Here is a 13,271-nt window from a genome sequence, read left to right on the forward strand (position 1 = left end):
GAGCTTCTCATTGCGGTAGCTCCTCTTGTTGCGGAGCACAGGCTCTAGGCGCGCGGGCTCAGTAGTTTTGGCTCGCGGGCTCTAGAGCACAGGCTCAGTAGTTGTGGTGCACGAGCTTAGTTGCTCCATGGCATGTGGGATCTTCCTGGACCAGGGACCAGACCCATGTCCCCTGAACTGGCAGGTGGATTCTTAACCACTGCACCACCAGGGAAGTCCAGGTCTTCTTTAGAAAGAAGTTTAAGATTACAAAGTTGATGAAAACTTAGTCATTTATATCTTGTATATAAGTCACTGGTCATTATTTAACTTACTTTTGTATTAATTCACAGAACAAGAAGTGGAAGAAAAGGAAAAATCAAAAGAGGCAAGTGATAATTGGTGATTTTCAGTCTTAATATCTATTGTTAGACATGAATTTATACAACTTAATTGACAGAATATAGCCATGCGTTCTTTAACTATCTATCAACTACCTCAAAGGATTTAGTCAAAGAAAATTTGCAATATGTTAGATTTTTATGAGAAAAGTTATGCTATAATACTTTTATTTACTTTAAGATCATACAAAAATAAATGAATTTATCAAAGATGTGTCTGGGAAAGTTTCTATAATAGCATTATATCACTTCTGTGCTTCACAGTGGTTCTTTCCCTCTGTTCAACGTTGGAGCTTTTGCATTTTTTCTGTTGTTTGGACCCTATCTCCTATGGCTAAAACAGATAAATCATAAATGTAAATAACAAGCTACCAGACTGCAAGCATCTTAAAAGCAGGGACTGTCTTTTATCTCTTTACCCCACAGTGCAAAGCAGAGTGCCAGACATAATATAGGCCCTTCATGCTTACTGAATGTGAATGCATATTTGATGACTGAAAAATAGGATTGTTTAAAAAGAACGATTCCTTAGGGTGACCAGTTACAGTTTTTAAATGCCCCTGTGGTTCAAGGAATGCTTTATGAATCCTAAGAATTTCCATAAAGTTAAATAACTTATTGGTAGAGGATATTTCTATAAATGGTTTCATACCATAATGATTCTTTTATTAGAAGTAAAGTTAAACGGCAAAAGGCCTTAAAGATTACTTAAAAGGGATGCCCATAACTTAAAAGGGTGGCTTTGGGGGAATTGGTAAGCTATGCATAGACACACACAGCATTGCTATTTTAAAAGGTTTTAATTTTACAGACTACCTTTGAGATAAAATATTTATCTCAAAATATTTTTGGCTCTGGAGGATAGCAAGATGGAATTCAAAGTGTGAAATGATCAAGGAAGAGGAAGAAAAGGGTAAGGGAAGAAAACTAACATTTACTGAGCCCCAATTCATAAGCCAGATGCTGTGCCAGGCATGTAACAAAGGGTAATGCTTAATTCTCCCTACAGCCTTTGAGTATATATTATTATTCTACTTTTATGAATGACAAAAACTGAAATTTGGTCAAAGTCATAAGGCTAGTGAATGCAAAGCTTGGATTTTAACCCAGGATTTTCTAATTCGAGACACTAGCATGAAAATAGCATACAAGAAATCTCAAAATATTTTCCCCTGGAAACATTTATTTATTGCCTGTTTTGGGTACCAAAGTGATACAAGATGAGCTCCCTGCCTCCAAAGAGCTTGCTTGGAGATGATATTAATAATATCTTTTAAAGCCCTTCCATTTAATTCTTGTGTTTATGTCGATAAAAGTATGGGAGCTAACTCCTTAATAATCCTTGTCTTCTGGGGTGATCTCCTTTATTCCCCCATTCCGTGAAAATTTCTTCATCTGTCTTTTGCTGGCCATGAATGGATTTATACAGGAGTTTATATGCTGAGAAGTATGTCTGTTAATAACAGGGAAGAAGAGTAAGCAGATCAATGAACCAGCACAGTATTTAGATTCCTGTTTTAGAAGATAGTGTTAACCCTGTAGCCCTACTTTTTGACAAATCAAACTTCAGATCTCTAGAATCTAAATTCTAACATAGACATTCACTTGAGAGTTTAGTGAAGAAAGCTCTGACCAGCCCAAGTATAGTAAGTTTCTATATTTTATCTTAGTCACTTTATTTGGAACTTTTGAAAATAATTCATATTAATTATGTTATTATAGCCTTTTTTATATAAGTGTACATTTTAATTTTAGCACCAAATAAAAATTTTCTTTTATTCTGTATTAAGTTAGCTCTGAAAATATGTATTTGCTAAAATAAGAATATGAATCAAAAGAATAGTAGAGGGAGACCTTATAGAAAGTACAGAAATGTTACCTTTATAAATGTTAGTTTATGAATAAAATGTAGTTTTCTTCCTTTCAGAATAAGTGCTTCTCCATCCTCACCCCACCTCTATTTCTAATGAAAAGTCTGTCTTATACTCTTTTTTTAAGATTCCCACTAAAAATATCGAAGGTCAGATGACACCCTACTATCCAGTGGGAATGGGAAATGGTACACCTTGTAGTTTGAAACAGAACCGGCCCAGATCAAGTACTGTGATGTACATATGTCATCCTGAGTCTAAGCATGAAATTCTTTCAGTAGCTGAAGTTACAACTTGTGAATATGAAGTTGTCATTTTGACACCACTCTTGTGCAGTCATCCTAAATATAGGTAGGATGTGGATTTAATATTTTAAACATGAAATGCACACATGCTTTAAAGTGTCGTTTGCTTAGGTTTAATGCTTTGTTCTCACTGAATAGATTCAGAGCATCTCCTGTGAATGACATATTTTGCCAGTCACTACCAGGATCACCATTTAAACCCCTCACCCTGAGACAGTTGGAACAGCAGGAAGAAATACTGAGGGTGCCTTTTAGGAGAAATAAAGAGGTATGAGAATTATCTAACAGTATTTCTTTCAGTGCTTCCTTTTCCAGATTTCAGAGCATATATCAGTATTTTAATGATTTCTGTAGTATAGTAGTAGTCATTTATTTTCCTGACTCAAAATTGTCAATTCCAATTCTTTTGATTTTAATTCTTTTTCTTATTTTAATACTTCTCAGAAACTATTTTAGCATTCTCTTACACTCATTATTCCATAATTTTCTTTTTTATTAACTTGGCTGCATCGGGTCTTAGTTGCAGCACGCAGTATCTTCATTGCGGCTTGCGGGATCTTTCGTTGCAGAGCATGGGCTTCTCTCTAGTTGTGTGGCACATGGGCTCCAGAGCGCACGGCTCAGTATTTACAGTGCATGGGCTCAGTATTTTGGCATGCAGGCTTTGTTATCCCGTGGGATCTTAGTTCCCCAACCAGGGATTGAACCCATGTCCCCTGCATTGGAAGGCAGATTCTTAACCACTGGACCACCAGGAAAGTCCCCTATAATTCCATAAGATTTTAAAGTTTGCCATCCTGTTCATTTCAGTTAAGTTTAATTTTTAGCTAGTTAACTGGACTTCGCAGCTAAGCCTCTTGAAAAAATAGACTGCAGCCCATCTCCTAACGCTTTATTTGTTCTTCAGCTCATTGCTATTTATTATCAAACCATATTTCTATCATTCTTCTTAAACTGTTCTTATTAAGGTCAACAGCAATCTTTTGGTTCTAAATTTGCTGAACATATGCATAACTTGAGCTTAGCTGAGAATTGGAAGCTTGAACTTTTTCTCCTTTCTTTACTACAGGTCATTATCTCTGGTTCTCTCTGGTTCTGCTCTCCTGTGTACTAGTACTTTCTCTAATTCCTGCTCCTTAAAATGTTGAAGTTCCCCTGGGTTCTGTCCGTAGCTGCTTTCTCGCCTTATTGTGTGTAGTCTCCTTAAGTAAGCTCATCCACGGCCATTCTTTCAACTTCCATTTCTATGCCCATGAGTTATAAATACACATCTGCAACACTGATCTTTCTCCTGAACTCAAATCACAATCAAATAATTAACATGTATTGAGTCTTTACAACTATTATCTAATCCTTACAATAGCATATAAGATTTACTATTATCCACCTTAACAGGTTAGGGAACTGAGGTTCAGAGAGGGGAAGTGACAAGTGATGGGTTAGAGATTAGAATCAAAGTAGTCTGATTCTAGAACCTGTCCTCTTAACCCTCTCTCTGCTGCTTCTCCCTTTTGATATGCTATCTTCCCTTTTCATCTGCCTATTGGATGTATATACATTTTCAGTAATCTCTAACTTAACCATTTTTTTCTCTTTCACACTGACCCTTTTGTTTTCTTCCCCATTGCTTTTAAAGCAGTGTGCTGTACCCAGTTGTCCAAGTCAGAAACCTGAGTCATTTCTCTTACCCATCTCTTAATTCATCTCTAACTCTAATCGTTTACTCAGTGCTGTCAGTGTTATCCTCTGACTGCTTTTCAACTCTGTCCTGGCATTAGTTCAGGACCCCATCATTTCCTAAGACCAGAAACTAAGGTCCTCATGCATCTTCTTTCTAATTCTTCCAACACAGCTGATAAAATGTTCTTCCTGAAATGAACATTTGATTATTTATTTAATCTTTTGGTAGTTAACATGATCTATACCTCAGGATAAAATCATTGCTCATACAATTATTTTATCAAAGGAAAGTCAAGACCATTTGTGGGGACTTCCCTGGCGGTCCAGTGGTCAAGATTCCATGCTGCCAATGCAGGGGGCACAGGTTCAATCCCTGGTCAGGGAACTAAGGTCTCACATGCCATGCGGCATGGCCAAAAGATTAAAAAAAAAAAAAAAAAGACCATTTGTGATTGGCTTCAGCTTCATCTCTCATCACCATTCCCTTGATCCCAGCTATTTTGAACAACTTAAGAGTTTCCGAAAAGTACCACATTCTTTCCAACCTCCTTGCCTTTGAATATACTCTTTTGCCTCTTCCTCTGTTGTCTTCTCCCCTCCCTCCCTACATATGATGAACTAATAGAAGGTCAACACGTGTATGCTTGAAGGTGTGCTTCCAGTGTCACTTCCTTTGCAAATGAGCCATGACTTCTAACTGATTACCCGCGGAAGAGATCAGTGTTTCCTCTTCTGTGGTCTTGTATTTTATTCAGTCCTCCATTATAGCACTTTTATGGCTAAAATTTGTTGTTTTTCCTATGGTTCCTCATTTAAACGGAGGGAAAATAAACTATGCTTTCATTACTTGGGGTTTCCAGCTCCTTGCATGATACCTGGTATGCTGTTAGTACTTTACACTGGGTTAATTAACATTTAACTGCAAGGCCTTTTTCTCCCCTTCCTCTTGGATACTTATTGCGAAAGAATTGCCAGACTCTTTGTGGATGTTGTGAACCCTGCCATTTTGAGAGGAGGAAAAATTTGTCTTAAACTTAATCTGCATTTTATTTGAAGTAATGTATTGAAAGATTAGAGATGGAATTCTGTTCTCATCTTCTTCTTGATAGTAGTTTAAGTACTGACAGGTACTTAAAGTCAGCTTGATCAAAATGATTCACAAGTCCAACTTTAACTACTCTTCTAGGAAGAAGTACCAGTTTATTTTTCTTTGATTAATGTGTTTAATCTGCAAGTCGAGAAAAATTATTTTTAAAAAGCTACAGATGCAGTGCTACCCACCACCAGTCCCTCCCATCAGGAAACTTGCACAAGCCTCTTAGATAGCCACATCCAGCAGAGGGCAGACAGCAGAAGCAAGAAGAACTACAATCCTGCAGCCTGTGGAACAAAAACCACATTCACAGAAAGATAGACAAGATGAAAAGGCAGAGGGCTATGTACCAGATGAAGGAACAAGATAAAACCCCAGAAAAACAACTAAATGAAGTGGAGATAGGCAACCTTCCAGAAAAAGAATTCAGAATAATGATAGCGAAGATGATCCAGGACCTCGGAAAAAGAATGCAGGCAAAGATCGAGAAGATGCAAGAAATGTTTAACAAAGACCTAGAAGAATTAAAGAACAAACAAACAGAGATGAACAATACAATAACTGAAATGAAAACTACACTAGAAGGAATCAATAGCAGAATAACTGAAGCAGAAGAACGGATAAGTGACCTGGAAGACAGAATGGTGGAATTCACTGCTGCAGAACAGACTAAAGAAAAAAGAATGAAAATAAATGAAGACAGCCTAAGACACCTCTGGGACAACATTAAATGAAACAACATTCGCATTATAGGGGTCCCAGAAGGAGAACAGAGAGAGAAAGGACCAGAAACAATATTTGAAGAGATTATAGTTAAAATCTTCCTTAACATGGGAAAGGAAATAGCCACCCAAGTCAAGGAAGTGCGGAGAGTCCCATACAGGATAAACCCAAGGAGAAATACACCGAGACACATAGTAATCAAATTGGCAAAAATTAAAGACAAAGAAAAATTATTGAAAGCAGCAAGGGAAAAACGACAAATAATATACAAGGGAACTCACATAAGGTTAACAGCTGATTTCTCTGCAGAAACTCTACAAGCCAAAAGGGAGTGGCATGATATACTTAAAGTGATGAAAGGGAAGAACCTACAACCAAGATTACTCTACCCGGCAAGGATCTCATTCAGATTCAATGGAGGAATCAAAAGCTTTACAGATAAGCAAAAGCTAAGAGAATTCAGCACCACCAAACCAGCTCTACAACAAATGCTAAAGAAACTTCTCTAAGTGGGAAACACAAGAGAAGAAAAGGACCTACAAACACAAACCCAAAACAATTGAGAAAATGGTCATAGGAACATACATATCGATAATTACCTTAAACGTGAATGGATTAAATGCTCCAAGCAAAAGACACAGGCTTGCTGAATGGATACAAAAACAAGACCCATATATATGCTGTCTACAAGAGACCCACTTCAGACCTAAGGACACATACAAAGTGAAAGTGAGGGGATGGAAAAAGATATTCCATGCAAATGGAAATCAAAAGAAAACTGGAGTAGCAATACTCATATCAGATAAAATAGACTTTAAAATAAAGAATGTTACAAGAGACAAGGAAGGACACTACATAATGATCAAGGGATCAATCCAAGAAGAAGATATAACAATTATATATGCACCCAACATAGGAGCACCTCAATACATAGGGCATCTGCTAACAGCTATAAAAGAGGAAATCGACAGTAACACAATAATAGTGGGGGACTTTAACACCTCACTTACACCAATGGACAGATCATCCAAAGTGAAAATAAATAAGGAAACAGAAGCTTTAAATGACACAATAGACCAGATAGATTTAATTGATATTTATAGGACATTCCATCCAAAAACAGCAGATTACACGTTCTTCTCAAGTGCGCACGGAACATTCTCCAGGATAGATCACATCTTGGGTCACAAATCAAGCCTCAGTAAATTTAAGAAAATTGAAATCATATCAAGCATCTTTTCTGACCACAATGCTATGAGATTAGAAATGAATTACAGGGGGAAAAAACGTAAAAAACACAAACACATGGAGGCTAAGCAATACGTTACTAAATAACCAAGAGATCACTGAAGAAATCAAAGAGGAAATCAAAAAATACCTAGGGAAAAATGACAATGAAAATATGACAATCCAAAACCTATGGGATGCAGCAAAAGCAGTTCTAAGAGGGAAGTTTATAGCTATACAAGCCTACCGCAGGAAACAAGAAAAATCTCAAACAATCTAAGGTTACACCTAAAGGAACTAGAGAAAGAAGAACAAACAAAACCCAAAGTAAGCAGAAGGAAAGAAATCATAAAGATCAGAGCAGAAATAAATGAAATAGAAACAAAGAAAACAATAGCAAAGATCAATAAAACTAAAAGCTGGTTCTTTGAGAAGATAAACAAAATTGATAAACTCATCAAGAAAAAGAGGGAGAGGACTCAAATCAATAAAATTAGAAATGAAAAAGAAGTTACAACAGACACCGCAGAAATACAAAGCATCCTAAGAGACTACTACAAGCAACTCTATGCCAATAAAGTGGACAACCTGGAAGAAATGGACAAATTCTTAGAAAGGTATAACCTTCCAAGACTGAACCAGGAAGAAACAGAAAATATGAACACACCAATCACAAGTAATGAAATTGAAACTGATTAAAAATCTTCCAACAAACAAAAGTCCAGGATCAGATGGCTTCACAGGTGAATTCTATCAAACATTTAGAGAAGAGCTAACACCCATCCTTCTCAAACTCTTCCAAAAAATTGAGGAGGAAGGAACACTCCAAAACTCATTCTATGAGGCCACCATCATCCTGATACCAAAACCAGACAAAGATACTACAAAAAAAGAAAATTAGAAACCAATATCACTGATGACTATAGATGCAAATATCCTCAACAAAATACTAGCAAACAGAATCCAACAACACATTAAAAGGATCATACACCATGATCAAGTGGGATTTATCCCAGGGATGCAAGGATTCTTCAATATACGCAAATCAATCAATGTGATACACCATATTAACAAATTGAAGAAGAAAAACCATATGATCATCTCAATAGATGCAGAAAAAGCTTTTGACAAAATTCAACACCGCTTTATGATAAAAACTCTCCAGCAAGTGGGCATAGAGGGAACCTACTCAACATAATAAAGGCCATATATGACAAACCCACAGCAAACATCATTCTCAATGGTGAAAAACTGAAAGCATTTCCTCTAAGATCAGGAACAAGACAAGGATGTCCACATAATAAAGGCCATATATGACAAACCCACAGCAAACATCATTCTCAATGGTGAAAAACTGAAAGCATTTCCTCTAAGATCAGGAACAAGACAAGGATGTCCACTCTCAGGACTGTTATTCAACATAGTTTTGGAAGTCCTAGCCACAGCAACCAGAGAAGCAAAAGAAATAAAAGGAATACAAATTGGAAAAGAAGAAGTAAAACTGTCACTGTTTGCAGATGACATGATACTATACATAGAGAATCCTAAAGATGCTACCAGAAAACTACTAGAGCTAATCAGTGAATTTGGTAAAGTTGCAGGTTACAAAATTAATGCACAGAAATTTATTGCATTCCTATACCCTAATGATGAAAAATCTGAAAGAGAAATTAAGGAAACACTCCCATTTACCATTGCAACAAAAAGAGTAAAATTCCTAGGAATAAACTTACCTAGGGAGACAAAAGACCTGTATGCAGAAAACTATAAGACACTGATGAAAGATATTAAAGATGATACCAACAGATGGAGAGATATACCATGTTCTTGGATTGGAAGAATCAATACTGTGAAAATGACTATACTACCCAAAGCAATCTACAGGTTCAATGCAATCCCCATCAAAATACCAATGGCATTTCTCACAGAACTAGAACAAAAAATCTTCAGATTTGTATGGAGACACAAAAGACCCCGATAGCCAAAGCAGTCTTGAGGGAAAAAAACGGAGCTGGAGGAATCAGGCTCCCTGACTTCAGACTATACTACAAAGCTACAGTAATCAAGACAATATTGTACTGGCACAAAAACAGAAGCAAAGATCAATGGAACAGGATAGAAAGCCCAGAGATAAACCCACGCACGTATAGTCAACTAATCTATGACTATGACAAAGGAGGCAAAGATATACAGTGGAGAAAAGACAGTCTCTTCAATAAGTGGTGCTGGGAAAACTGGACAGCTACATGTAAAGGAATGAAATTAGAACACTTCCTAACACCATACACAAAAATAAACTCAAAATGGATTCGAGACCTAAATGTAAGAGCAGACACTATAAAACTCTTAGAGGAAAACATAGGCAGAACACTCTGACCTAAATCACAGCAAGATCTTTTTTGATCCACCTCCTAGAGTAATGGAAATAAAAACAAAAATAAACAGATGGGACCTAATGAAACTTCAAAGCTTTTGCTCAGCAAAGGAAACCATAAACAAGACGAAAAGAGAACCCTCAGAATGGGAGAAAATATTTGCAAACGAATCAATGGACAAAGGATTAATCTCCAAAATATATAAACAGCTCCTGTAGCTCGATACTAAAAAAACAAACAACGCAATCCAAAAATGGGCAGAAGACCTAAATAGACATTTCTCCAAAGAAGACATACAGATGGCCAAGAAGCACATGAAAAGCTGCTCGACATCACTAATTATTAGAGAAATGCAAATCAAAACTACAATGAGGTATCACCTCATACCAGTTAGAATGGGCATTGTCAGAAAATCTACAAGCAACAAATGCTGGAGAGGGTGTGGAGAAAAGGGAACCCTCTTGCACTGTTGGTGGGAATGTAAATTGATACAGCCACTATGGAGAACAGTATGGAAGTTCCTTAAAAAACTAAAAATAAAATTACCATATGATCCAGCAATCCCACTACTGGGCATATACCCAGAGAAAACTATAATTCAAAAAAACACATGCACCCCAATGTTCATTGCAGTACTATTTTCAATAGCCAGGTCATTGAAGCGACCTAAATGCCCATCGACAGACGAATGGATAAAGAAGATGTGGTACATATATACAATGGAATATTACTCAGCCATAAAAAGGAATGAAATTGGATCATTTGTTGAGACGTGGATGGATCTAGAGACTGTCATACAGAGTGAAGTAAGTAAGAAAGAGAAAAATAAATATCGTATATTAATGCATATATGTGGAACCTAGAAAAATGGTGCAGATGAACTGGTTTGCAGGGCAGAAATAGAGACACAGATGTAGAGAACAAACATATGGACACCAAGGGGGGAAAGCGGCGGGGGGGTTTGGGGGTGGTGGTGTGATGAATTGGGCGATTGGTATTGACATGTATACACTGATGTGTATAAAATTGATGACTAATAACAACCTGCTGTATAAAAAAAAATTTTTTAAAAAAAGAAAAGAAAAAACAGAAAGAGCTACAGATGATGGGATTCCCTGGTGGTGCAGTGGTTAAGATCCGTCTGCCAATGTGGGGGACATTGGTTTGAGCCCTGGTCCTGGAAGATCCCACATGCCACAGAGCAACTAAGCCCTTGTGCCACAACTACTGAGCCCTTGTGCCACAACTACTGAAGCTTGCACACCTAGAGCCCATGCTCCACAACAAGAGAAGCCACCGCAATGAGAAGCCCACACACCGCAATGAATAGTAGCCCCCATTCAACACAACTAGAGAAAGCCCATGCGCAGCAACAAAGACCCAATGCAGCCAAATAAATAAGTAAATAAATTTATTAAAAAAAAGCTACCGATGATAATGCTTTCTAAACACTTAGCATCTTTACAGTACATGAAAATCTTAGCTAATACTGTAGGATGAGTAATTACTTAAAGCTGATCATCTTTACTTCAGAATAATTTTTTTAGAAACTTAGTTTGTTACACATAACTTTTCTTTAAAAATATAGATATCTGGCATGTGGGTTGCCTTTTAAGTGTGAATCAAGCTTTACCATAAAGAATTTTTTTCTTTTTTAAACAAAATACATATCTGGCTATCAGAATTTGGTTTGATGTTCTGCCTGTGTTATTATGTTAAATTAATTTGGAAATTACTGGATTTATTAAGAATCTATTTTATGAATTTCCAAACCCTGCTACAAAAACTACTATCATCTTGCTTTTATTGGAGTAGTTTTCCTTAAAAATGAAAGTAGATGTTCTGTCCACAAGAAGGAATAATAATTTGTCATGCTTCTTTTCTTCCTACCTCTTCCCCTTTTCTCAGCTGCAGGTTTCACTATGCATTATTATTCTTTTGTTCACTAACCTTACTATAGGTCTCATGTATTCTAAGTAATTACTTTAGTCTATTAAACCTTAGCTCCTTATGAATAGTACCTATGTCTGCTGCTTTTTTTTTTTTTTTTGCTTCAGATGATCACTTTTATGGGTATCAGTGTCCCAATGTCTTACATGGTCAAGTACTGCATTACAAAGTACGTCTTCCACTAGAAAATTTATAGCTGATTCACAAAGTTATTTAAAATTGATCTCAGGACTGTTGCTGTTGTAATTGTTGAAGACCCCATAAATTTGATGTAAGATTCTTGGGTAGAGCAAAAGAAAAAAGAAAAAAACAGAGACAGAAGAATAGGGTCGGTGCTTCATTTTTAATACTCCATACTTATAATACTGCCAGAAGCATAGTAGTAGTCTCTGAATGTAGAAAGAGTTATATGTAAAATTCAAGGTTCTTTCAAAAAACAAGAAGCCATCTTGGCAATCTTTGTTCTTAATATTGGAGGAGAGAGAGGATAAGGTCATTGGTTTCCAGAGTAACCATCCAGTGAATCCTACAAGCTGAAAAAGAAGAAAAGAACCACAGTTTGTCAATGGCAACTACAGCGGGTGAAAAAGGAGTCTATACATTTTACTATTTAATTTTTTTTAATTATTTTATTCAGTTAGTTGGTACACTCACTTCTTCAATTCTGGTCTGGATTCATTTCTTCTCTGCTTACTGTGAGTACCCACTTAACTACCAGATTCTAACTCATTAACCTCTTTCATAACTGTCCTCTTCTCTCCACCCGACTTGTCACTCCCTTATGTTAGATCCACTTCGTCTGTGGCCTGGGTTATTGCAGCTCCTAACTTGACTCTCCACCTCCAGATTTGTTCTTACCATTCCTTCTTCCCTGCCTATGCTAAAGTAATTACTTAAAAATCTGATCATACCATATCTTTGCCTAAAACCTAAAAGATAATGTCCAAACTTCTTAGCATTACATAGTTTTCTATCTATAGTGCCTGCTTCTCTCTGGTTTTAAATATCATACCATACCACACATCTTTGCTCTTACCTCTTCAGGTTCACATGCATATGCACACACACAAAACACATACACAGGCATTCACGTAAGTCACAAATTATTAATGTTTCATGAATTAATCAAGGGTTTTCTCTTTGTGAAGTCTTCGTGTTTCAGTTATTTGTCAAAGTCTATTTGAATCACCCCTACCTCTGTGAATCTGCTATTCCCTGTACCTTTCCTTTATTAGACTGCAGTTTCCTCCAGGGCAACAACGAGGTCCTGCTACATTTGAATAATTATAACTAATATTCATATTTGTCCCACTCAGCTCTTCATTAGCCTGCTTGTTATCCTTTCTTTACCCATAGTAATCACATTTCCAAAACTAAATGTGGAAACACAAAATCTAACATGTAGCAAAGTATTTAATAAGAATAATGAGACAAAATATGTGAAATGGAAATTATCCCTCTATGTTAAGAAAGGTCACCATGCCCCTAACTGGTAGATGGAACTAACATTTGCCTAGAGCTTTCTCTATGCTATTAAGTGTTGCAAAATTCATTTTCTTAAAACACATTAAAAATGAGTGGACAGGGACTTCCCTGGTGGTGCAGTGGTTAAGAATCCACCTGCCAATGCAGGGGACACGGGTTCGAGCCCTGGTCCGGGAAGATCC

At 36.8% G+C, this 13,271-nt stretch overlaps 1 protein-coding gene across 3 annotated transcripts in view; it reads left to right on the forward strand.

The window, feature by feature from the left end:
• Positions 1–13,271, forward strand: part of ERLEC1 (endoplasmic reticulum lectin 1) — a 39,625-nt gene that overhangs the window by 9,077 nt on the left and 17,277 nt on the right. For all 3 annotated transcript variants that reach the window (XR_011076600.1, XM_068564643.1, XM_068564642.1), the window contains exons 6-8: positions 333–367; positions 2,379–2,602; positions 2,695–2,824. Coding sequence is in view for 2 of the 3 variants with exons in the window: in XM_068564643.1 (XP_068420744.1) it covers positions 333–367; positions 2,379–2,602; positions 2,695–2,824 (389 nt within the window). In the remaining variant the exon portion in view is untranslated. The remainder of the gene's footprint in view (positions 1–332; positions 368–2,378; positions 2,603–2,694; positions 2,825–13,271) is intronic.

The sequence above is a fragment of the Eschrichtius robustus genome, chromosome 15, assembly GCF_028021215.1.
Source record: "Eschrichtius robustus isolate mEscRob2 chromosome 15, mEscRob2.pri, whole genome shotgun sequence".
Taxonomy (NCBI): Eukaryota; Metazoa; Chordata; class Mammalia; order Artiodactyla; family Eschrichtiidae; genus Eschrichtius; species Eschrichtius robustus.